The 26,452-nt window shown below is 48.7% G+C and overlaps 1 protein-coding gene across 6 annotated transcripts; it reads left to right on the forward strand.

The window, feature by feature from the left end:
• Positions 1-1,248: 1,248 nt before the first annotated feature.
• TRIM3 (tripartite motif containing 3) lies at positions 1,249-26,199 on the forward strand. 6 transcript variants are annotated; one of them, XM_023189958.1, is made up of 13 exons: positions 1,249-1,437; positions 2,064-2,130; positions 9,444-9,611; positions 16,544-16,775; positions 16,997-17,148; positions 17,354-17,534; positions 17,806-18,538; positions 18,660-18,763; positions 23,401-23,568; positions 23,780-23,948; positions 24,203-24,273; positions 25,363-25,503; positions 25,627-26,199. In XM_023189958.1, exons 3-13 carry the CDS (start codon positions 9,481-9,483, stop codon positions 25,777-25,779), a joined length of 2,235 nt encoding a protein of 744 aa, XP_023045726.1. In that variant the 5' UTR covers positions 1,249-1,437; positions 2,064-2,130; positions 9,444-9,480; the 3' UTR covers positions 25,780-26,199. The 6 variants fall into 6 exon arrangements, with proteins under 6 accessions (XP_023045726.1, XP_023045725.1, XP_023045729.1 ...); XM_023189957.1 differs by lacking the exon at positions 2,064-2,130; XM_023189960.1 differs by lacking the exons at positions 1,249-1,437; positions 2,064-2,130 and adding an exon at positions 1,451-1,594.
• Positions 26,200-26,452: the final 253 nt, after the last annotated feature.

Here is a 26,452-nt window from a genome sequence, read left to right on the forward strand (position 1 = left end):
CTTAAATCTGAACCTTGTGGAGCCGTCACAAGAAAGCTCCCTAACAGCACTTCGGTTTAGTCAGGGCTCAGGTGTCATCACCTGAATACCCTTTGGCCAAGGAAACTAGAATTTTTCAGGATTCTCCCCAACTTTGGAAGATTGGAGGAAGGGGACGACCCACTCAGCAGATTCCCATAGTGCAGGGATCCTCACAGGCCGGAGTTTGCCCTTTGTCATGGATATTGCAGCTCCCAGGCAGTCTTCTGGGCTTTGGTCAGCCTGCAGTCATCTGACTAGAGCTTGATTTTTGGGGCAAAGAAGGTGGTCCTCATATGAGCTGCCACTTAACGGGCCACTGGGGATTTTTCAACATGTAAGGTACTGAGTCTCCAAATGCTGGTTGTAGGGCCTAAAAACAGGGCTCAACTCCAGGTTCTGCCCACTTTCTAGCTGAGTGATGAGGGCTAATGTCTGGGGAGCCAGATCCCTATATTTTCCACTGTAAAATAAGGCCAATAAAAGACGCTACCTACTGACTATGGAATAATATATGTAAAGTGGCTAGTTCTGTGTCTGGCACATAATAACCACTCAGTCCCTGTAAACTGTTGTAATTATTTTCCACTTGGGGCTGCTTTTTGCACAAGGTGATGATTCTGAGAATTGCCCAGTGTCTTTGGTGTGAGGAAGGGAGTCGCTGGATGGTCTGAACCAGAATTTCCACAGGAGGTGGCTCCTGAAGCACCCAAAGCCTAATCAAATCCCCCACCTTTCTACCCCTTAACTCCTCCCAGAGTTCTGGGTACTGCCCTTCTGCCGCCCAGAGATCGTGCTAAGGTACAGACGGTTTCTACATATTCCTGGTCAGGCGATAGACTAGCATATTCCATAGGAGCACTCCAAGGAAGCCGGAAAGGACGCCTCCAGGAGGCAGGCGGCCCAGACAGGCACCCAGAGTCCGAAATCCCTGCTGCCCCAGCTGCCTTTTCTTGACTGAGTCTCATCTCAGTCCCTGAGACCGACTACACCGCCCTTCCTGGAGCGGGAGGCAGCTGGCAGAGATCCGGGATCCGAGATCCGGGATCCGTCTCGCCAGCTCCCCAGCAGCACCGAGGAGGCAGAGTCCCCAGGAGAATGGGGCGTTGGGGAGGGGCGTGCCGGTGCGGTAGGGTGGGCGGGGCCTCCGCGGCGGTGGGCGGGGCGTGGGTGGGTCTTCCCTGCTGGAGTCGCCCCCTCCCCCGGCCGGTCCGCAGCCCCGCCCCGGCCCCTCCCTCCGGCCTGTGCTGCTAGTCCGGCGGCGGCGCCGGCGCGGGGACAGGCGGAGGCGCAGGCAGGGCCGGGCGGACGGGCGCTGGCAGCAGTAGCAGCGCCGCGGGCCCCTCAGAGTGGCCGGAGTCCAAGCTTTGCCCTCGCATCCTGCTCCAACGCGGTGACTGCGACGGGCGGGCCCCAAGGGTGCGTTTGTATTCCTGTCAGCCCGGGTCTGGGTCCGAGCGTCTGTGGGTGGGGGCACGGATGATTTTCAAAAGCTGTGCTTCTCTGCCCACGTGAGGCGTGTCCATGTCCGTGAGAGCAGCAGGGGGATTCTTCGGGCTGTGGCTGCTCACGTGAGGTCTCTGTTTTGAGGCGGGGAGGCGCGGGTGGATGGGTGATGGTTCCTTGGAGGAGCGCGGGGTTTGGGAGCTTGTGTGTGTTGGCGGAGGGTGCTGAACGCTGCGGCCGAGGGTGGTGGTGGTGGTGGTGGTGGTGGTGGTGGGTGCTAAGTGGGACTCTGGAATATTGTGGCCCAGCTTGTCTGAAGGGCTCTTTTCTCCCTGGCGCAGACACCTCCACCCCTTGCTTCCCCACCCCCACCCTACCCACCCCCCGCCCCTTCCATCCTCTGGCACCCACAGGCCCACCAGTCAGGATGGAGGACACCCTTTCCTCCCCATGCACTGCTCTGTGGACAGGAAACCTCATGTGGAGGCTGTTTTTTTGTGGGAAAGGACCCCTCTGGTTCTCCTGTAGCCTGAGCCCTGCCTGGAGGACCCCTTGCCCCTCCCTGGTTCTGACCTCCTCTCTTCTGGAATTGGCTTCAGATCCTGGGCTGCAAACCTGCAGGGACAGATGGTTGCAGGTTGGAGGGGCAGGCTGCACCCCAGGGAGGTCAGTTCGACTGAGGGCAGGCCCTGGGTTTGTTCTTGGTGTGGGGGTTCTCTGATGTGGACAACAGAAACTCAGGACTGGCCCTAGCGGGAAGATCACATCTGGGAGGTCAGAGCAGGTGCAGAAAATATCACAGGTCTCTCCTGGCCAGTCTGTCTAGCTCACTGGTGCCCATTCATCCCCTAAGCAGGGGATGATTTGCTGCAGAATTGGAATCAGAGCTGCAGGCCTGACAGGAGCCCTGCTTCTTTGGGCTTGTATGCCTCCAGTGACAGAGCACTTGCTACCTTCTGCTGTGGAAAAGCTTCCTTATATAAGCAGAGGTCTCTCTTCTTGGGACTTTATTCACTGTCTTGTTACTGCCATTACTTTTGCGTCTCTCTCTGATGAAAGGGAACTGCAGAGATGTAAACAGGGCTCTCCTGTAACCAACATATACTGAGTACTTCCTGCATGCCAGGTACTGCCACAGCCACTTAGGAGACAATGGCATTCTTGCTGAGAGAACTTGAGCAAAAAGTCCATAGTTGAGATAGTATAGCCCAGGTTCAGAAAAAGCAGAAAAACCCTATGGTTAGAATAGAGAGCGTTCGTAGAGTGTCACAGGTGACTTAAAACTCAGCAAACATTTATTTACCGGGGGTGGGGGGGAGTGGGGAGGGGCGTGGGGGGGGGAGGGGGGAGGCAAGGGAACTAAGACCATCCTCTAACACGTTTAGCCTAACAGTGAAAACTAGAAGTCAAATCATCGAGGTAGTACAAGATGGGATTTATTCATGGGCTCATGGTATCTGTAGAGACTCTTGGCTTGAGAGGGAACCTTGGGAGTCTCAGATTTTGAGAAAGCACCCCTCTTCTCCCAATTTACAAGTAAGGGGATGGGGTCAGAACTTGCCTAGAGTTTCACCTTGTGTTAGTGGTGTTAGCTACAGTGTCAAGACTAGATCCTAGATCTCCTCACTTTTTAAACCTAGCCACATTTTCAGAGGCAGAATTGCGGATGTAGTCATAGCTTGTATCTGAAAGGCGAAAGAAAAGGCATAATTGAGAAGACTGCCAGGGTTCTGGATTGTGTGGGTAGGTGAGTGGTGGTGTCTTATATTTATTTATTTAGATTTATTTATTTTTATGCTTTTAGGATGTAAAAGCATCATGTGTAACCTCTGCCTTTTTGAGATTTGCAGTCTGTCCATCTGGTCCATATTTCTTAGTTTCTCTTGTTTCTGTTTCTTTATTCATTGTTTCCCCAATGTACGTATCCATGTCCTATTTGTCCCTCAAGACAGCTCAAATACCCCTTCCTCTGGAAGCCTTCTTTATTCTACACCACGCTCAGAGTTAGATACTTCCTCCAGTTTGCTGCTTTAGCAATTTGAACATGTCAATATCATGGTACTTATCACATTGTAGTTACATGTTTCCATTTCTGTTTCTCACATTAGTCTAAAAACTTGTGAAAGACAGGTAGTGTGTCTGATTCAGCTTTGTGTCTCCATTTCTCAGCTGAAGGACCTGGCCCACAATGTGCCCAGAGAAGTCTGATTGAATGGTTCATTCACTTTACTCAGTCTGGCAGTGTGGGGGAGATGGCCATGAATTTCATTGCTTTGCTTCCCTGCCGATCTTATTTAAAGGATTCATTGGCTTTAAGGATTTTGCCCCATCCAAGGCTTCATTTGTTTCGGAGAAAGCCCAAAGACTGTAACCTGCAGTCATTTGTCATTTTTTTGAGGTCTCAAATGATCAGATAAACCTGGAAGCTAGTGAGTAGACATGAGTTATTTTAGCAAGCAAGTGAGCCTAGCTGGCCTCTCACATCCATTTTCAACAATGCCTTGGTTACCTCCATTCACAGCTGTGTAATTCATGTATACTGGGAATCCTGTGAGATTGTAGGAGGAAGTCCTGGGGGAAATTAATGCTGTTTGAGAATTTGGAGAAACTGAAAAGCCTTGAAACACATGCTTTGCAGATGTCCAGGATCTAGTAGAGTCAGCACTGGCTGTCTTCATTTGTTCACAATCAGCTTCTTGCTTGACTCCCTGGATCTGGCTTCCTGTCCTCCAACCCCTGAAAACCACACACTCTGAGGTTAATGAGAGCCTCTCTGGGCTTAAATAATGGGACCTCTGCAGCATTTCACTCCCTTGTTCATGAAGTTCTCTTCTCCCTTGGCATTCATGACATCTCTGTTTCCCGATTCTCTTGCTTCTCTGGCTGTGCCTTCTCAATCTTCTTTGCAGACTCTGCTTCCTGGGCCTATCTCTTAAATATTGAGGTTCCTTGGGGACAGGCCCTCCTTTCTCACTTTACCCTCTCTGGGTAATGTCATCCACTTCCATGGCTTCAGGAACCATCTCTACACTAACATCCAAATTCATGTCTCCAGGCCAGATGTCTCTCTTAGGCTTCAGCGTATCTTGCCAACTGCCAACTGGACCTCTCCACTTGAATTACATCCCATAGGCACCTCAGATTCATCACATTAAACACTGAACTCTAGCTGGGTGCTGTGGCTCACGCCTGCAATCCCCACACTTTGGCAGGCCAAGGCAGGAGGATTAGTTGAGCCCAGGAGTTTGAGGCTGCAGTGAGCTATGATCATAACACCACATTCCAGCCTGGACAACAGAGTAAGACCCTGTCTCTTAAAAACAAAAATGAAAAAAACCTTAAAAGATAAACACCGAACTTATCATCCTCTCATCCAAACTGCTCTTCTTTGAGAGTTTCCAAAGAATCGTCTGTTAATTCCTTCTTCTCCCCTAACTCTTCATATGTAAATACCCAGCCACCAAGTTCTGTTGCTATCCCCCTGCAAAATTCATTTATCTTGGCCTCTCTTTGCTATTCTCCTAATCAAGGCAGTTTCTTAATTTTCCATCCTTGCCCTTTAAACTATTTTCCACACAGCAGCCAAAAATGTACTTTTGTCACTCTGTACATAATAGCCCTCACCACTACCAAGGTTTTCCTTTGCTTTTTGGATAAATCCCTCATCCCCTAGCAGGTAAGGGTAAAGTCTCAACTCCTTGATAAGCCCAACAAAGCATTGCATAATGTATCTTTTGCCTACCTCTCCATCTTGTTTCTTAGCCCTTCCATCATAGTGTCTGTCCTTTCTTTAGGAGAAAGTAACTTTCTTTAGGAGTTACTAAAGTTACTTTCTTTAGGAGAAAGGTTGGCCTCCAACCTCTGGACCCATCCCTGCTCCAGATCTAGGTTAGGTAACCTTTGTACTCCTGGAACAATTGGTGCTTCCTCATCATGGTCTTCACCACTTTGCATTGCAGTAACCTATTTATTAGATTGTGGAATCCATGAAGGCTGAGCTGTGACTATTTGTCTTTGTGTCCTCAGGCCTAGCAGCAGTGTCAAGTGAATGCTGAATAAGGGAATGAGGTGCCTTGAGAACTAAGCCATAAAGGATGGTGGGAATAACCAATGCAGGGATAGCAGAAGGCAGTCTGAGGAAGGAGAGTGAAGTCCAACTCTGAGACCAAGGCCTTATAAGTGTCTGCTGTGATAAACAGTCCACTTGAACCACCACCTATAGGATCTTGGGGGCAAATCTCTAGAGCACAGTGGGATGGAAGAGCTAGGACCCCACGGGAGGAAGAGAATCTCAGATTCAGGCAGGGGTGTGGCCTCAGCGGCTGCATGCCCAGTAAGTCTGGGAGGGGAAGTGAAGCAGGAAGGGGAGGAGGTGGGGAGGAGCTATTGGTCCTTGGACATAGCCCAATCCCCACCCCTGTGTGATAGTCTGGGAGAGCCCCTAGGCTTGGAGAGAGGTGGAGCCTGGCATCCAGCTACCCCAGCAGGACCCAGCAGACCACTCCCACTCTTCCTCCCAGCCTTTTCCTTCACCAGACAGAAGCTTCAGCTTGCCTCCCGCCTCCTGGTCCTTCTGCCAACCTTCAATCTGTCCTCCCTCCTGCTATGTTTTCCTGGTGTTAAGTCTTCAGACTCCAGAACCCATTACAACTGTAGAGAGAACATCAGGATGCCAGTGTCCACATCAGGAGAGGATACTTTCAGGCATGCCCTTCCCACTCTACCCAGGTCCACTCTTACACAAACAAAAGGCACAGCAACTCAGCCCTTCTATCCCTCCCCAAATCTAGACTCCCTCCTGCATTCATTCATTCATTCATTCATTCATTCATTCATTCATTCACAGTCTTTAGAAAAAGGCTCATAATGCATCTAACAGCACAGACAATGGTGACCTGGTCCTATTCACTGCCTATTTTGGAGTAATTCAGCTATTGTTCTGCCACCCTTCATGACCAAATCCCTGACATGCATTGTCTACATCTGCTGTGTTAACTTCATCTCCCATTTACTCTTCAGTCACTCTGACGTGGCTTCTGCCCCTGTCACCCCACCACAGCCAAATCTAGTGGACACTTTTCAGTCTGTTTCTTATTTCACCCCTTCTTTTTCTTGCACTGTTCTATTGATTTCTTTGGTTTCACACTCTCTTGGTTTTCCTACCATTTCTCAGGGTTCTCTTTCTCAGTCACCTTTGCTGGCTCCCCTCCCTTGTGCCAGGCCCTTTTCTTATCACTGTCTGCCCTCTGTCCCTAGGAGGTCTCATGTGTTTTTATTGCTGTAAGTGCCGTTTATATGCCAGTGATCCAAAATCAGTAACCAGCCCAGACTTTTGAGCTCCTGTATTCTGTTTCTCACTTGACAGCTTTACCTGGACATCACAGAGACACATCGTACTTAGTACATAGAACAAAATGCCCCAAATCAGCTCCACCTCAGCTCTCACTGTCTCTATTCATGGCCCATCATTTGCTAAAATGAGAAAGCTAGGAGTCATAATTGACATCCCTCTCACACCCAGTTCATCTTGATGTCCTTTTGATTTCTCTTTTATTTATTTTATTTTTATAGAGATGGAGTCTCATTATGTTGCCCAGACTGATCTTGAACTCCTGAGCTCAAGTGAACCTTCTTCCTCATCCTCTCAAAGTGCTGGGATTACAGATGTGAGCCATCTTGCCTGGTCAATGAATATTTCGCAAATCAGTCCAGCTTTTTGCTTGTAGCTCAGATGATACCCTGCATTATCTTACCCAAAGAACTTGGGTAGCTTCCTAACTGGTTTCTCTGATTCCACTCGTGCTTCTCTTTGTCTTCAATTCTCACAGCTGCCAGAGTAGCTTTCTAATTTATTTTCACTGATTTATAAACCACATCATCCCCCCCTCCAACTTAGAATAAAATCACTTTTTTTTTGAGACAGAGTCTCACTTTGTCTCATCCCAGGCTAGAGTGCAGTGGCACGATTATGGCTCACTGCAGCCTCCACCTCCTGGGCTCAAGCAATCCTCCCAGCTCAGCCTCCCAAGTAGCTGGGACTACAGGTGTGTGCCACCATGCCCAGATAATTTTTAAATTTTTTGTAGATATTGGTCTCATTATGTTGCCCAGGCTGGTCTCCAATTCCTGGGCTCAACGATTTTCCTGCCTTGGCCTCTGAAAGTGCTAGTATTATAGGCATGAGCCACTGCACCCAGCCAAAATCACATTCTTAATGGCGGTTATAAGGTCCTTCTTGATCTCATCTCCACCTCTCTTCCCAAACTCACGTCTTGCTTTTATTGACTTGGCTCCAACCACACAGTCCTTCCAGGTTCTCCATGAGCCTTCTGCATAACGACCTTTATTATGCTGTTTCTTCAGCCTAGAATGATTTCCCTTCCTGATTCCCTGTTGTTTCTCACCCTCACCCATACCATTTTTCTCCCATCCACCCAGAATTCTGCTTAAAAGTTACCTCCTTGGAGAGCCTTCCCTGATGACCCAATCAAAAGTGTTCTTCCTCACAGCATCCATTTTTTTCTTTATATCACTTCCCTGCCACCATTGTTTACTTTTAGAATGTCTGCCACCACCTCCCCACCACAGGGACAGTGACCATATCTGTTTTATCATTCCATTCCTAACACCTGTGCAAAGTAGGCAGTAAATATTCATTGAATTCCTGAAATCAGTTCAATAAGTATAGGTCAATCTTTATGTCAGACTCTGTGCTAAGTGCTAAGAATGAAAACATAAAATAAAATGTAAGTACATAAATAAAATGCCTGCCCTCAAGAACACTGCATGGAATGGAGAAAGCAGAGAAGTCACAAGAAAATCACAGCATAGCTTCTAAGAGTTAGGATGAAGTAAATACAGGGTGCTGAGGGACACAGAGGTAGAGCACCCAAGCCAGACTCTGGGTAGTCATGGAAGGTCTTCTAAAGGAGGTGACATTTATATGGGGACCTGAAAGATGTGTAGGTGTCACATCAGCCAGGAAAAGGGGCCAGGAAGAGGATCTCAGGACAGAGAGAACGAATGGGTGATCTCCCAGAAGCAAAAGAGAACAAGGAGTTTTCCAGGAACTAGGGAAACAAACAAACAAACAAACAAACAAACAAACAAAAAAAACTAGCAAGAATGATTGATCATAGACTCATGAGACATGAGGTTGTAGAAAAGGTATGGGGCAAAGTTAAGCCTCATTGGCCAATTTAAGGACTTTGGACAATGGAGAACCACTGAAGGAATTTAAACAGAGAGTAGTGACAAGATCAAATCTGTATTTTAAAAGCTTCATTCTGGCTGCAAGGAAGATAGATGGAAAGGTGTCAGTGAGGAGACAAGAACACCAGTTAAGAGGCTATTGCTGTATTCCAGGAGAGAACTGATGGTCGCCTGAATTGGAGGTGGGGAGTAGCTGTGGGTTTGGAGACAATGGTTTAAGATATTCAGGAAGCAGTCCTGAACTGGATACCAGCTGGGTGTGAAAAAGAGTGCAGTTTCAGGTAGTTGTGCTAAGAGGTGGGTCAGGGAATAAATGGAAGAGCTGCAGGTAGTCAAAGGAGAGACACTCCATTCAGGTCTCTTGGAGGAGGATTTGGGGGAGGCAGAGGAGATGAAGGGTAAGTGTGTCAGTGAAAATGGACATCTCTGTACCATGCACTCAATATACACTATGTCACATTTTCAAATTATTATTCTTGTAATTACAAATTAAGACACTGAGGCTCAGATAAGTTATATGAATTGTCCAAACTCACACAGCTCGTGAGAGACTGAGCCAGGTTTGAAACCCAGTCTAATCCTACGTCTGTGCTCTTAAACAGAACACCAGGCTCAGGGGTCACATCACCCTGATCCTTCCAGTCACTGCCCTGTCTTGCCCCTAGCAGGGAAGAGGTGGGGGCAAGTTCTTTGCAGGGGATTTGAGTGGCGGGGATTGGGTGGGGAGAAGTGCTGGATTCCCTGGTGCTGACCATCTCTCCGTACAGAGGCTGGTGTGAGTGGCAGGAGCCAACTGTGGGCGCCATGGCAAAGAGGGAGGACAGCCCTGGCCCAGAGGTCCAGCCAATGGACAAGCAGTTCCTGGTATGCAGCATCTGCCTGGATCGGTACCAGTGCCCCAAGGTTCTTCCTTGCCTGCACACCTTCTGTGAGAGGTGAGGGGATGTGTGTACTGGGGAGGGATGAGGATCCTGTGGGCTCCCCTGAGGGAGCATGTGTAAACCTGTAGTAGGTGAGGGCAACATGCTTACTTGGGAGGAGAGCAGGTGAACCCCAGCCTGCAGGAAATGAGGTTGTGGGGGCAAGAACCTGTGAGAGAACCATAAGCTTGTAACACTGGGCCATGGTTCCTGTCCAGAATAGGGCCTTCTCTGCCCTTTCCCAAACCTCAAGGCGGCTTTTGACACCACCCGATAAATCAAACAGTGTTGAGACTCAACCAGCTTTGGCATCAGCAATTTATGACTAGTAGGAGGATATTTGAAGCTAGGTCTGTCCTTCCCTGCTTGTCCTCATTGTTGTCCTCAGGTACTGAGTGAATGGCAACCCATCCCAGCCTCTAGGCTTCTATCAATCATTTATTCATTTAACAAAATATTCATTTATTGAACAACTGCTATGTGCCAGACCCTGTCCCAGGCATTGGGTATGCAGTGATGAGCAAAAACAGATATGATCCTTACTCTTTAAAAATGAATACACAATAGTTTACATATTTACGGGGAACATATGATATATTGTTACAAGCATAGAATGGGTAACAATCAAGTAGGGTATTTAAGGTACCCATCACTTATAATGCTTACTCTTAAAGAGCTAACAGTCTAGTGAAAGAGAAAGATAGTCATCAAATAATCATATAGCCAGATTATAGATAAATAGAACTTTTAGTAAGTGCTTCAAATAAAGTGCTGAGCTATGAGAGATTGGCATATGGAATCTATTATGGTTTGGAGAATCAGGGAAGGTTTCCCTGAGGAGCAATTCAGAGGATGAATAGGAGTTAACTAGGTAAAGGGAGTTGGAAGAGCATTCTACACAGAAGGAAGACCATTGGAAAAACCCATGTGACATGAGAAAATATGTCAGGTAAGAGGCCTGGAGGAAGCCTGGTGGGGCTAGACCAGAGTGAGTGTGACTGAGAGTAGCATGGGATGAAGCTGGAGAGGTAGATGGAGGCCAGACCATCTAGGGCTTTGTAGTCCTGTTAGGGAATTTTGCCTTTACCCTGAGAGCCACATGAAGCCTTTGCAGGGTTTTATATGTGATCGCATCTGTATTTTGACAGTATTCTCTTGGGCCCTCATCTCTCATTGTTCTTTCTTGGATGGCCTGGTCCCTGGGTCTTCTCACCATTGCCTCTATCCACACTTTTCCTCTGCCTTCTGCTCCAGTTGAAACCTGGCTCTGCACCAGGGATACTGCTTCCCTGCCAGCCCTGCTCTTTGAGATTCCAGCTCCACTGCCCACTCTCCTTTATCAACTGGAAATGGCCTCAGTTTTCTTGTCCATTCAAGTTCTTCTGTCACCCTGGGGACAACCACCCTCTTGTGCCTGTTGGTTCTTAACTGTTTCTTCAGAGTTGTCCCCCATTCCACCTCACTTAACACTCCCTCCCAACCATGCCCTGAATCTTATCATCCAGAATCTTATCTGTAGTCATAAACTCCAACGTTCCACTCCTGGCTCCCATTACCCCACTCCCATTACACCACTTTTGATACAATATAAATGTCTAGCCCCTTTGCTCCCTCTTTTCCCAGTCACCAACTGCATGCTGGCCTCCCTTTCTTTCCTGCCCATCCTGGACCATGTGGCTGACCGACTGGCTCCCCTGCAGTTCTTTCACATCTTTATCCTTTGCAAAGCCCATGCAATAGAAGCTCAATGTTGGATCAGAGCCAAAATTGGATGTCTCTGCACTTTCTCCTGTGCCCAGATCACTGAGCACTCCTGAAGAAAATCAGTGGCTGAGAAATTTTAATAATAATAGCTACCATGTATTGATGCTTACCGTTTGCCAGAGACTGGCTAAGTGATTTATACATACTGATTTCCTTAATCCCTGCAACAGATACTTTATTAACTTCATTTTATTATTTTATTTTTATTTTTTTGTTTGTTTTTTGTTTTTTTTGTTTTTTTTTTTTGAGACATAGTCTCTCTCTGTCACCCATGCTGGAGTACAGTGGTGCCATCTTGGCTCACTGCAACCTGTGCCTCCCGGTTTCAAGTGATTCTCCTGCCTCAGCCTCTCAAGTAGCTGGGATTACAGGCACATGCCACCATGCCTGGCTAATTTTTGTATTTTTAGTAGAGACGGGGTTTCACCATGTTGGCCAGGCTAGTCTTGAACTCCTGACCTTGTGATCCGCCCACCTCAGCCTCCCAAAGTTCTGGGATTACAGGCCCATCGTGCCCAGCTTGTTTTAATTTTTTAATTTAATTTTATTTTTTTAGAGATGAGGGTCTTGCTGTATTGCCCAAGGTGGACTTGAACTCCTGGGCTCAAGTGATCCTCCTGCCTCAGCCTCATGAGTAGCTGGGATTACAGGTACAGGCCACCACACCCAGGTATCCCCATATTAGAGAGGAGGAAACTAAGGTTCAAAATCAGTAGGTAATTAAGAAATATCTCTGGCCAGGTGCAGTTGCTCATGCCTGTAATCCCAGCACTTTGGGAGGCCAAGGTGGGAGGTTCACTCGAGCCCAGGAGTTCCAGAGTAGCCTGGGAAACAACATAGTGAGATGTGGTCTCTACAAAAGAATTTAAAAATTAGCTGGGTGTGGTGGCATGCACCTGTAGTCCTAGCTACTCAGGAGGCTGAGGTGGGAGGATCATTTGAGCCTGGGAGGTAGAGGCTGCAGTGAGCTGTGGTCACATCACTGCACTCTAGCCTGGGTGACAGAGAGAAGCTCTATCTCAAATTAAATAAATAAACAAATAAAAAAATAAAAGAAATATTTCCAAGGCTACACAGCAAGTACATGGCTGAGGTCTGAATCCAGTTTTCACTGCAGAGCTCTCACTGTATCCCTTGGTCTCTGCTCTCAGAGTATGTTCTAGTGGGCAGTCACTGACAGTAAGCAATCAAGAAAACGAGAGCTGCAGCTTGTATTAATGTTTTGCAGGATATAAACAGAGAGAAGTAGGGGTGTTTGGGGCGAGAACTATTCTATATAGTCATCAAGGAAAGCTTCTCTGAGGAGGTGACATTTGACCTGAGTTCTGAGGATAAGAAGGAGACAGATTGTTCTAGGCAATAGAAAAATCTGTGCAAAGTTCTTGAGGAAGAAGTAGACAGGACATGTTCAGATACCAGCAAAGAAACCAGTGTGGCCAAGTGAGGAGGAAAGTGGGATGAGGTGAAATTGCAGAGAATAAGGGCAGTTTAAGGGGGAGCTTGTAGGTTTTCGGAAAGTTTTTGGATTTTATTCTAAGTGCAATGGGAAACCATTGGAGTTTAAAATATATATATATACACACACACACATACACACATACAGGGAAATAATCTGATGTAAAAAGTTCACCCTAGCTGTTATGGAGAGAATGGATTATAAAGGAGCAAGAGTGGAATCGGAGACCAGTTAGGAAGCTATCATGAGCCAGGTACACTTGACAAATAGGAAGGGGATATTGCTGAATTAGAAGGTATTTTGCGTGGGGAAACACTAGATTCAGTGAGCTGGGAAGAAAGCTGCTGAAGAATAGAGTGGAATCGTTGAAATGCAGTGATAGTTGATGAGAAATGGGTGTTAGTGGGAGCATGAGAAGGGGGAAAAGATCATTGAGGATGAGGTCAAGGAATTAAGAAATCACAATGGGGGATGGATGTTAGTGCCACTGAGAATGATGACAGAGTGGTGGTGGGGGTAATGGAAGAAGAGAGTGAGCTAAGAGAAAGATGTCCACAAATGGAGGGGGCAACCATTAGGTTAGCAGAGACAATAACAAGGAGTGATATAGATAGAAGGCATGAGCTTCAAAGGAGTTAGAGTTGAATAGTTTAGAAATGTTCCAGTTGGGAAGAGGGAGGGCTCAAGCCCACCTTCTGGCCCTAAGGAGTGTGGAGTATGAGACAAAAACCACTCTACTTGAGAGGAGTGCAGGGAAAAGTAAGTCACAGTTAAATAAGTTAGGCTGGGCATGGTGGCTCACGCCTATAATCCCAGCACTTTGGGAGGCCGAGATGGGCAGATCACCTGAGGTCAGGACTTCAAGACCAGTCTGGCCAACATGGTGAAACCCCATCTCTACTGAAAATACAAAAATCAGCCAGGCATGATGGCATGTGCCTATAATCCCAGCTACTTGGGAGGCTAAGATAAGAGAATCGCTTAAACCCGGGAGGTAGAGGTTGCAGTGAGCCAAGATTGTGCTACTGCACTCCCACCTGGGTGACAGAGCAGGACTCCATCTCAAAGAAAAACAAAACAAAACAAAAAAACACCCAAAAAAACAAAAAAAGAAAATAAATATGTGAATACTTGTGAAGCACTTAGAATCATGCCTGGCACATAGTGTTTGTCAGATTTTAATTAAGATCCTAAGTTATAGGAAACATTAAGGCATGAGATTGAGGATATGGGAGAGTTTGCACAATGCAGATCTTCACTCCACAAATTTGAGGTCCTCAAATACAGCTGCCTTCAGTTCTCATATCTGTTTCTAGTAAGTGTCCTCTGCCCTCCCATCAGTGACTAATCTGAGCCATCATCAGGCCCCTGAATCCTCCATCATTCACTCTCCTGTGTCCCCTGTACCCCTCTACATCCTCCTCTCCTTTCCTCCTTCCCTCCATCCAGAGACTGACATCCAGTCCTCCTCTTCAGGCCAATCCTCTGCACTCCCCAATCCTCAAGATCTTGTCCTCTCAGTTTTCTAGTCTCTTCCCCTTCTCCTTCTCTCCTGACTCCTCCATGCATAAGCAAGCTCAAAACTCCCATGCCAAACAGATAAAAACCCTTTGTCACCTTGTCCCTTTCTAGCACCATCCAGCCCCTCAACCTCCTTCTCATTCGAACTTTCAAGCTCCCCTTCACTCAACTTCCAGCAGTCAAGCTTTCTTTCTTCTGCCACTCCCTCCCTGTTTTCCCTACAGACAAAGTACCCTCGCATTTGCCAAATTCAGTAGACATTTTCCTGTCCTTACCTTACCCAACTCCTCAGCTGCTTTTGACACTGATGACTACTCATTCCCTCCTGGAAATGTACCACTCACTTTTCTGCCCTAACACTGCTGCTCCTCCTGCCTCTCGGCCTGGTCTTCTTTGTTGTCCTCATTCGGTTTTTGCTGAGTGCTCTGTCCCTCTCTCTTATCACCATCTATACTTTCTTGGCTGATCTCCTCCTCTCCCAGTGCTACCAAAGCCATCTAAATGTTGATGGCATACCCATCTCTTGTCTCTAATCTTCATTCTCCTAACTGTCTACTGGTGACCTCAACCTGGATGTTTATTGTTACAGTAAATTCAACCAGGACAAGGCTGAACTTTCCTATAGCTACTCCTCTTTCTATGTTTCTCATCTTAGTGAATGTCACCACTATCCACTCAAGTTATCTAAGCTAGGAAGCTGGAAGTCAATGAAGACTCATCACCTCCCTTTTCCCCATATCTAATCAGACAACACCTCCCACCTTCCCTCCTTCTGAAACACTTCTCCAATTTGTTTCCACCTCATAGTCTACATTACTACTACCTAAATCCAGGTCTTCCTCACTTCCTGCCTAGATTGTTATAAGAGTATACTGGTTAAACACATACTTTGCATTTGAAGACAGGCTTCAGCACCCACTGCTGTTGTTACCTTGGGCCACTTGCCCTTCCTCCTGCTAACAGAAACACAAATCAGAAAGCATGGCACCTGGCACATATGCACTGAATAAATGGTAACTAGCTGATGATGCCACTGCCCTCGCCGCCCTCCCCCCCACCCCCCTCCACCCCATCTGCTGTCTCATTCCCTTTAAATTCACTCCCCACACAGAGGTGGTGAAGAGGAGCTTGGTAAAATGTATACCTGGCTATACCACTCTGTGGCAGCTTCCTATTGCTGGTGGGATAACTTCTAAGCTCCTTGATTTCTCTCACCATTCCTTGCCTTGGACTTTGTCTCTAGCCAGCCACATCAAACTGCTCACAGTTCCCTATTCATACTATGCTGCTTCTTGCTGCCTTCTGTATCTGGACTACCCTTCCCCCTCTGCCTGCACCTTTCTTTGGTCAGGCTAACAATTATTTATCCTTGAAGATTTAGTTTACATCAACTTCTCTGAAGACTTTCCTGGACACCCTCTTCACCTCCCTGAGCCAGATGCATTTCCTTATCACTGTATCTAACATTCCTTATATTAACAATAAGTAATACAAGTAGCCTACCATATATAGTGCTATTGTGAGTCAGGCATTTTTCATTTAATTCTCTTCAAATATAAATACGTACTTTACATGTAATCCTCTAACACTCTGTGAAGTCTGTACTTCTCCATCTTACAAAGGAAGAGTCCTTCACTTGCCAAAGTTATATAACTTGTCAGGGGTCACACAGTATAACAGGTGACCGACAGGGTGTTGCCCTGGGCAGCCTAGCTCCAGGACCCATTCCCTTAATCATCATGTTATTTACTTCTGTACTATTCCTGTGACTTTTTTCTCTGTAGGTGGGAAGTATTTTAAGGGTAGGCACTGTGCTTTATCTTTTTGTCCCCAGAGCTTGGCATAAATTTGGCAAGAGTAGATAGTAAATGTTTAATGAGTTAAAGAAGTTGGGCAGGGGGTGCCTAGTTGCACATTCCTATGAGAAGCATTTGTGAACACCTGTGAAAGGTGAGCCTGTGTGCACACTGTGAGGAATGTGGATAGTCTGCTCTTCTAAGAGGGGTCAGGGATGTGTTCCTCAGTTGTAAGAGGCAAGGCCATTATACCTGCTGGCAGATGAGATGTGTCAAGCAGAGAGGTTTTAAAATGAAGTGTAATGGCACACCTGTGAGGGAAGGGGTCGGCACCCATGGGAAGTATAAGGAAGGGTGCACTTATGCTACCCCATTCACTCTGGTCTTCGACTCTCCTTCTTCCTGGACAGGTGTCTCCAAAACTATATCCCTGCCCAGAGCCTGACGCTATCCTGTCCAGTATGCCGGCAGACGTCCATCCTCCCAGAGCAGGGTGTCTCGGCACTGCAGAACAACTTCTTCATCAGCAGCCTCATGGAGGCAATGCAGCAGGCATCTGATGGGGCCCACGACCCAGAGGACCCTCACCCCCTCAGTGCAGTGGCTGGCCGCCCTCTCTCCTGCCCCAACCATGAAGGCAAGGTGGGCCCAAGCGAGGCCCAGTGAGGCCGGGACTTGGGGTGGGAGGAGAGGAGAGGCACTGGGGGGTGCCGAGTGGCTGGGTGAAAGGGTACTGCTCTGGATGAGTGGTCCAGGTAGGGGGTGCACTTAGAAAGTAAGGGGCAGGGAGGGCAGGTGGGGAGGGGAGGGGACAAAGAAGTGTGATGTCTAGCCATTACCCAACTGGAGTCCTTGTACTACAGACGATGGAGTTTTACTGTGAGGCCTGTGAGACGGCCATGTGTGGTGAGTGCCGTGCCGGGGAGCATCGTGAGCACGGCACAGTGCTGCTGAGGGATGTGGTGGAGCAGCACAAGGCGGCCCTGCAGCGCCAGCTTGAGGCTGTGCGTGGCCGGTAGGCACTGGGCAGGGTCCTGGGCTGGTGGGCCACAGGGATGGTGTGGGAGAGGAATAAAGGGTCTGGGAAGGGCAGACATGGAAGTCACAGGGAGGTCTCAGGCAGGAGATCTCCACGAGGGCAGCAATAGGGTCCCCAGGGAGAAGGGAAACTTCTACAAAGCCACCCTCAGCAACTCTGGCATGAGATGTTCCCCCTCCAGATTGCCACAGCTGTCCGCAGCAATTGCCTTAGTTGGGGGCATCAGCCAGCAGCTGCAGGAGCGCAAGGCAGAGGCCCTGGCCCAGATCAGTGCAGCCTTCGAAGACCTGGAGCAAGCACTGCAGCAGCGCAAGCAGGCTCTGGTCAGAGATCTGGAGACCATTTGTGGGGCCAAACAGAAGGTGTGTCTTGTGTTCACCCTTCCCTACCATCGTCCTTTGTGATGGTTTTATTGCCTCCATTGTTCCTCTGTCTTCCACACCAGCTCCCCATTCCCCGGCCTAGATATTCTGCCTCCTCACATGCCCTCAGTAGGTGCTGTGGGCATCTGTGTCCTCTGTCCACAGGCACCCTCCTGTATTTCTTTTATGCCACAGTGCTACAACTTCAGTAATCACAGAGACTCCCCCTGTGCCAGTCTGCTCACCCACTCCTCCCCCTACCCCTCCTCAGGTGTTGCAAACCCAATTGGACACTCTGCGCCAGGGTCAGGAACACATCGGCAGTAGCTGCAGCTTCGCAGAGCAGGCACTGCGCCTGGGTTCGGCCCCAGAGGTGTTGCTGGTGCGCAAGCACATGAGAGAGCGGCTGGCGGCATTGGCGGCACAGGCATTCCCGGAGCGGCCACACGAGAATGCACAGCTGGAACTGGTCCTTGAGGTGGACGGGCTGCGGCGATCGGTGCTCAATCTGGGCGCACTGCTCACCACGAGCGCCACTGCACACGAGACGGTGGCCACCGGAGAGGGCCTGCGCCAGGCGCTAGTGGGCCAGCCTGCCTCGCTCACTGTCACTACCAAAGACAAGGATGGGCGGTTGGTGCGCACAGGCAGCGCTGAGCTGCGCGCAGAGATCACCGGTCCGGACGGCACGCGCCTTCCGGTGCCAGTGGTGGACCACAAGAATGGCACATATGAGCTGGTGTACACAGCGCGCACGGAAGGCGAGCTGCTCCTCTCAGTGCTGCTCTACGGGCAGCCAGTGCGTGGCAGCCCTTTCCGCGTGCGTGCCCTGCGTCCTGGGGACCTGCCACCTTCCCCTGACGATGTGAAGCGCCGTGTCAAGTCCCCTGGCGGCCCCGGCAGCCATGTGCGCCAGAAGGCAGTGCGTAGGCCCAGTTCCATGTACAGCACAGGCGGCAAACGAAAGGACAACCCAATTGAGGATGAGCTCGTCTTCCGTGTTGGTACAGACAGCCGAGGGCAGAGCCAGATGGGCCAGGCTGAGGTAGTGGGTGGGGAGGGAAGGGAGGTTCAAAATGACCTCTGAGTGAATTCTTTTGTTTTCCCTCTCATCCCGTCCCACAGGCAGTCGTGGAAGGGAGAAAGGTGAATTCACCAATTTACAAGGTGTGTCCGCAGCCAGCAGCGGCCGCATCGTGGTAGCAGACAGCAACAACCAGTGTATTCAGGTAAGCACCTTTACCGCTCGACTCCACCACCAAAATAAGAGTTTTCAAGCTACAGCCTCCTGAAAAGATAGAAAGCACAGGTCACCTCCTGGAAGATGGAACCCTGCAGATAGTACCGTTCCTTAAGAGCGGTGAATCAAAGGATCACCCCTTATGCACCCACCGGCCACCCCATTCCCATAGGCCACAACTGTAACCAGCACCTTCAGTCAGAAACCAGAGTTTACTATGCTTGTAGCCTCTACTTTGTAGGCCATGGCTTAGGCCAGGTCAGCTCCTGGACTGCAAAGATCTGGCTCATTCCTCCTTCCCTTCTGCCTCTCCTTGAGCCTCTTACTTTCTCCCTTTTCCTCCTGGTGGCCAGGATGCAGGCCTGCCCTCCCTTGCTGTCTTCCAACATGCTTGCCTGACTCCTGAATGTATGTAGTCTGTCTGGAGTCTCTGAAGTTATCAGGTTGGCTAGACACTCACATGGGGGTATCTTGGCCAAAGCGGGTATCTTTCAGTGGCTAGAAGTTGTAGCATAACCTCACAGGTGTTCCTCCCACTGCCTCTCCCATAACCTCCTACAGCTGATTATAGCATCCACCACACCGAATGGACATGGTTTCTGCTGCACTGTGAGCTCCTTTTCAAAGCCAGGAAATGTGCCTTTTTCTTTCTCTGTTTCTTGTAGTAAAAACTCAGAGCCTAGTACAGTGGGTACCAGGGTAGTTGACACAGCAGAGCAGTTAAAAGCTCCGGCTCTGAAACCAGACACCTGAACTTGAAATCTAGCTGTGTCACATACTAACAAGTCACATGACCTCTTTGAGCTTCAGTTAACTCATGTGTAAAATTAGGAAAAGTATATCTGATAGGGTTGTGGGGAGTGTTAAATGATGTACTGTACTTGACATCTAGTGAAACTTCTGATGTTAGCTATTGTTAAAAATATCATCATCCAGGTGGAGGCTGTAAACAAAGGCAAGCAGGTGGGAAAGAGCTGGAGGAGGTGGTTCAGGGAACTGGAAGGAGCCCAGCAGGCTTGGAGGTAGATTACTATTAGAAGCTGGGGGTAGCTGAGGTCAGATTGTAAATGGTTTTGGAGATGGAGTGTGGAATTTTTATTTTATCCTATAGGGGATTGTTTCTAACTACCATGCACTTTACTTCTTTGAAACATTTTACTGGGTAGCAAAACTTTTCGCTGAAGATCCTTACTTCTCAACACCTATACGTTTAAACTTCCTGACCCTGCTTGAGTACTCATATCATTGATCCAGCTGTGCTAAGGTCCTTTCCCTCAGTGATGGCTACTCCCTGACCCCTGCTTTTCACCTAACAGTCTAAAAGTGCCAGGGACTCTTCTGTGGCCATATTTCCAGTTCTGTCCAGTCTGCCTTTACTCCTACCCTATTTCTAAGAGCAGAGGAATGGAGAGGCCCTGTGCAGCACAAAAGGCATTTGGGTCCAGCCTGAATAGTGAGGAGGGGATTGCAGGGGAGTAATGAGGTGGTGCTGAGTCCCTATTCAGTTACACCTTCCAGCTCCTTTCCAACTCCCTAGGCTGGGAATGCTTCCTGGCATAAAAGTTGAGATTTGGGACCCCTTCTCTGTTGTGCGCACACACAGGTGTGCTGCCTGCTCACATGCACAGATAAATGCCACTTTGTCCTGGTGAGGGGGCTGAGCTTCCTCATTATTTTTTGTTTGTTTGTTTGTTTGGGACAGGGTCTCCGTTGCCCAGGCTAGAGTGCAGTGCTATGATTACAGCTCACTGCAGCCTTGACCTCCTGTGCTAAAGCGATCCTCCTACCTCAACCTCCCAAGTAGCTGGGACTACAGGCGCATGCCACTATACCTGGCTAATTTATTTTATTTTATTTTTATTTTTAGTAGAGACAGGGTCTCACTGTATTGTTTGGGCTGGTCTGGAACTCCTAGGCTCAAGCTATCCTCCTGCCTTGGTGTCTGAAAGTGCTGGAATTACAGGCATGAGCCACTGCACCTGGCCTCCCCATTGTATCAGAGTGGGCAATCAAGAAGGAACACCTGGTATAGCTCCACTCTCTTCCAAACACCTGCTACTTCTATGGCAGTCCTCCTCTTGCTTCTACTTCCATCTGTCCTCTGTGTCGCCACTGCTAGGAGCCTGGCTCAGATTTCTAAGTTGAGTTTCTGCTTCTTTACCCTGGAGTCCTTAGGGCTGGCATGGGCTGGGCTCCCTGATGAGGTCCGACCCCCCGCCTCCTCCTCTCAGTACATAGGGATTGGGATCCTCACGACATGACCGTTTTCCCTTTTGGATCCTTCTATGTTGGAGGATGAGGCAGACCCCCTCACTGAGTGGAACCAGCATCAGTTGACAGAAGACAAAAAACATTTTGTGATTCTGAATGAATGATTTGATTTGTATATATTATGTCCTTGTGTAATTGTGTAAGTTTCCAGTTTTATCAGCTCTTCTGTGAAAATTCCCTCATTCCCCTAGGCAGAATGTTAAACCACATTCTTCTCAGTTCCCTCAGCCTTTTCCTGCTGTACTTTTCATACTTTACTGAAATCACTGGTTTGTTTTTGTTTTTGTCTGGTTTTGTTTTATTTTATTTTGGTTTAAGTCTTTCTCCCCCACTAGACTGTGAGATCCCTGAAGTCAGGGATCTACTTTCAGATACCATGGTATAGGAAAGAGATGTTAAGGACCAAACTAGGACACCAGCAGATTCTAGAGATATTAAGGAAGCAAGAATGGCAGATTTTGCTGAGTCGTCAAATGTCAAGAATGGCAGGACTTTGTGAACTGGGTAGATGGTGTTGCCATTCAGGAGCAGGCCCAGGTTTAAGTTGATGAATTCGCTTTTGCAGATGTTTGAGATAGCTAGGCAGCATTCAAGTGGAGATGTCCAGTTCAGGTCTGAGACTGAGCTGGGGAGTTCATTCATTTGTTGAATGTCTACTATGTGCCAAATGCCATATCAGTGCTGCAAATGCAGCAGCAAACAAAATAGATGCAGTCCCTATGCCATGCGAGGCTTACATCCTTAGAAGGGGACACTGATATTTAACAGTTACTTAGCTGCAAAATGATAATTGTTATGAAGAGAGCTGTAAAGCATATATCCTGGTGACCTAAGTTGATGTGTGCATATTGATTTGGTAGGGTGGAGGGTGGTCATTAAAGTCTTCTCTGAACAAGTGACCTGAAAATTCTAAGAATGGAAAGATGAGTAAGAGTTGGCCAGGTGTCAGGGGTGGGATAGAATTGGACCGGAAGAACAAGATATCCCAAAGCCTCATCAGTATTGGGCCAGAACCTGAGCTGCTCAAACTGGAGAGGCATTACCTCACTGCTGAACCTGTACCTTTTAGTCCCCCTCACTTCTATTTAGCTTGTGGAGCTCGTGGTATCTCCCTTCTCATACTGATGAGTGCTGTCCTGCCACAGGGGACCACTGCAGAACCCAAGAGCTGTGCTGGTCAGCCAGAGAAGAGCTTAGTAGAAGGCCCACATTAGAAGAAAGGGACGCCTGTTGGTGGTACCAGTTTAAACAGCCCTGCAGGACTAAGAGATGGGGTTGGTGTGGGGCAGGGACGGGGAGACCAGTCCATTAAGGACGGCACAGGTTTGAATCCAAGAGCAAGGCCAGTGCCCAGAACTTGAGTTCTCCAAGGCCGCTCCTGGCTCTCGTACATCTTGTGTCCCCAGAGCCTATAACAAAGCAAAGTGTATGAGACTTACGTAGTGCGTAATGTTTTGACTGTGAAGGAAAAGCCAGAAAGCTTAGCTAAAGCAGGAAGGAGGATTAAAGGAGGTGCTTTTGGGACAGAGAGACCTGAGCATATTGGGCAGCTAAAGTGGAGGAGGTTGGAGAAGGGAGAGGTTGAAAGGTTCACTCTGTCTAGGAGGAAGGTTTCCTTGTCAGCCCCATAGCCTGAATGAACTAATTCTTGTATAGATTCTCCTCTCTCACCTACCCCATTCCAGTCTGCTACTAAGTCTCCTGAGTCTACCTGCTACATGTGTCTTGAGTCCATCTGCTTCCCTCCAGCCAATTTCCTTGGTCCAAGCCATCATTGTTTCTCAACTGGAATACTGCAACAGCCTCTGACTGGGCAGCTTGACTCCTCCCTACAGCCAGAATGTTCTTTCTTAAAAGCAAAATTGATCTTGTCACTGCTATGCCTAGAAATGTTTAGAGACTCCTCATTACACCCAGGATAAAACATAATTCCTTCTTTTGTTCACCTGGGTGCTCCCTGCAGTCCAGCCACACTGGACAGGTCCTCAAGTGGTGCCCATACTTGACTTTGTGCCTTTTACAATCTGCTCACTCTGCTCGAATACCTTTCCTTTTCCTTTTCTGGCCGTATTTGGTTTATGTGGCATCCTTATTAGGCTATTTGTTGAGACATCTTCTCTTGGAGCCTTTTGTCACCATTCCCCTTCATCCCTTCATGTTCTCACAACCCCATTCACATCTCTGTTGCATTCCCCCAGACCTGCTGCCATGTTTGATTTTTGTCAGTAAGTGCTTGTTGAATGACTGAATAAATGGTGGTGGGGGGGTCTCCTCCCTCAAGATCCTACTCCCTTCTGTCTGTGCCCACAGTGTCACCCCTCCTACCTGCTCCCTTCCCTTGCTCCTCTGCTCCAGGTTTTCTCCAATGAGGGCCAGTTCAAGTTCCGTTTTGGGGTCCGAGGACGCTCACCTGGGCAGCTGCAGCGCCCCACAGGTGTGGCAGTGGACACCAATGGAGACATTATTGTGGCAGACTATGACAACCGTTGGGTCAGCATCTTCTCCCCTGAGGGCAAGTTCAAGGTGAGAGGCCTGCTGTCACTTTACTTACCCTGGTGTTCAGCTGAACTGACCAGTCTAGTGCCTCTTGGTGGTCAGGGTCTGGACTGATCCAAACCTACCTCCTCCTCCTCACTGTTCTTTCCCCAGCCCAAGGTTCTGCTTTGATGCTGGGTTAGGACTACTATCCCCACTAGTCAGAATAAAACTTCTTATGGATATTCTCTTCCTCCAGACCAAGATTGGAGCTGGTCGCCTCATGGGCCCCAAGGGAGTGGCCGTAGACCGGAATGGACATATCATTGTGGTCGACAACAAGTCTTGCTGCGTCTTTACCTTCCAGCCCAATGGCAAACTGGTTGGCCGTTTTGGGGGCCGTGGGGCCACTGACCGCCACTTTGCAGGTATGGGGGGACAGCTCCAAGATTTATGCTGATACCCCTGTTCCAGAGACCTCCACTAGATACCCCAGCTCTAAAGGCCCTCTCCTCTTATATCTTGGCTCTGGAGATCCCACTTCCCTATACTTTAGCCCTGTCGTCTCAGTCCTAGAGATCCCACCCCTCTCCTAACACCCTAGCTTTATCTTCCCAGATACTCTTCCCCATGCCACTCGGTGTCCCAGCTTACTGCCCTGAAGACCACTTTGTATTTTCAGGGCCCCATTTTGTGGCTGTGAACAACAAGAATGAGATTGTAGTAACGGACTTCCATAACCATTCAGTGAAGGTCAGTGTCCTCCCTCCCTCCCTCCGTGACCACTGTCCCAACATCCTTTCCTCTTCCACAAGACTCCTCTCTATTTTACCTCCTCCTTTTCCCCCTTGAGATCACTCACTCAAACAATACACATTTACACATTTATGGCATGGCTGCTTTGTCCCAGGCAGTATGCTAGAAGCTGGAGATACAGTGATGCACAAGGCAAATGTATTCTGTGTCTTCTTGATTATAGTCTAGTAGGGAAGAGAAAAAGGTAACCAAAAAATTACAATATGATATAATAGATTCTGTGATAGGAAGGTACAGGGAACTGTGGGAAGGGATACTGAAATGTATGATTCAGGAAAGACTATGTGAGGAGGACTTCAAGCACAAGTGGGAATTAAATGGAAGGCAAAGGAGGACAAGAGCGTTTGAGACACAGAAAGAGCCAAGAATGGAGGTGGGAACCTTGATAGTGTGTTTGAGAAATCACAAGTAGTTTAGACTCAACTTGAGGAGCAGACCGTGAAAGCTGAGGGTGAGGCTTGTGTTCCCCCTTAAGGGGCTTACTTTCCTTCCAAGAGCTATGGGGAGTCACAGTATTGCAGGCAGGGGAGTGATGCAGTCCTGGGTGTCTTAGATCACTCAGGCTGAGGCAAGACTGAGGCAGGAAGATCAATCTTTTGCAGTGATCCAGATGAGAAATGATGTGAGCCTGGACCATGAGAAAGACATGGCAGTGTATGCATAGGGTGTAGATTTGAGAGAGAGATTTGAGATGGAATCAAGGGTTGTGTTAATTCATTGGCTTATCAAGCAGAGAAGAAATTGGAGTCAAGAGTGACTCATGGCCAGCTGGGTGGCACCAGTCATTGAGACAGAGAACTGAGAGAACTGATTTCCCAGAGAAAATGAGCTGTTAGATTTGATATTCCCAACAGACATCAGCAAGAGTTGTCCAGTAGGCAGTAGGGCACATGGATGTGAAGCCTGTGAAGCAGATTTGGGCTGTAGCTGTAGATCTGGGTGGGGGTCCTCAGCCCTGGGGCTTCACCCTGTCCTCCTCCAAGGCCTGAGGCCAGGTCCCCAGTCCCTAGCCCCTTCCCCCACCAGGTGTACAGTGCCGATGGAGAGTTCCTCTTCAAGTTTGGCTCCCATGGCGAAGGCAATGGGCAGTTCAACGCCCCCACAGGAGTAGCTGTGGACTCCAATGGAAACATCATTGTGGCTGACTGGGGCAACAGCCGCATCCAGGTGAGTAAGGCCTGGAAATGACATGAGGGGGAGGTTTCCTGCTGTGTCCCATATGCCCATTCCCCCAAAACAGACTCATCTGCCTGATCTTGCCTCTCCCTCCATTCTCCACTCCTTCCCCAGGTATTCGACAGCTCTGGCTCCTTCCTGTCCTATATCAACACATCTGCAGAACCACTGTATGGTCCACAGGGCCTGGCACTGACCTCGGATGGCCACGTGGTGGTGGCTGATGCTGGCAACCACTGCTTTAAAGCCTATCGCTACCTCCAGTAGCTGCACAGAGGCCCTGCCTGGCTTGTGGAGGGACAGACATTGGGGGGATTGGACAAAAGAGGGTCTGGCTGGGAGGTGGGCCAGACCTGGCAGCACTGAATGTGGGCTGTGGGCGTGGGTGCGCCCGGTGCCCTCCCTCTCCTACCCCCACCCCCACGGTTGCACTTTATTTATTCGGTTCTTGCTTTGGTGACTGGGTGAGCCTGGACTGTGGTCCCAAGGATGTGTGCAGAGCTTCACCCTACCCTTCTTTCACACCTCCCCACCCCTCTCAGTCTGCTCCCCATCCCCCAGCCTGGGGCCAGAACAGCCTCCTACTCCAGGACAGAAGTCTCTCTAGTTGTCTCCCTACCACCCTATACACACTGACAGAGACAGCAATACCCCACCCCCCATATTAAATAAATGTCTTCACCAAGATGTTTTTGCTGGGTTCTTGTGGGGCAGGGCTGCAGTGAAGAGATGGGATGGTGGGACTAGCTCTGGACTAAAAGGTGGGCAAGCAGGCAGGCAAGGGACCCAGCTTCCCAAGCAGGTCCTGATGTTTTGAAACTTGCATAGAGAGAAGCAAGAAAGGGTGAACCCGTGGGACCCTGAGCCACCTGCCATATCCCCATCCCCAGGCCCTACAGAAGTAGGCAAGTCCTTTGCCTATCTGCCCTGGGGCTGGGAA

The sequence above is a fragment of the Piliocolobus tephrosceles genome, chromosome 13 (genome assembly GCF_002776525.5).
Source record: "Piliocolobus tephrosceles isolate RC106 chromosome 13, ASM277652v3, whole genome shotgun sequence".
Taxonomy (NCBI): Eukaryota; Metazoa; Chordata; class Mammalia; order Primates; family Cercopithecidae; genus Piliocolobus; species Piliocolobus tephrosceles.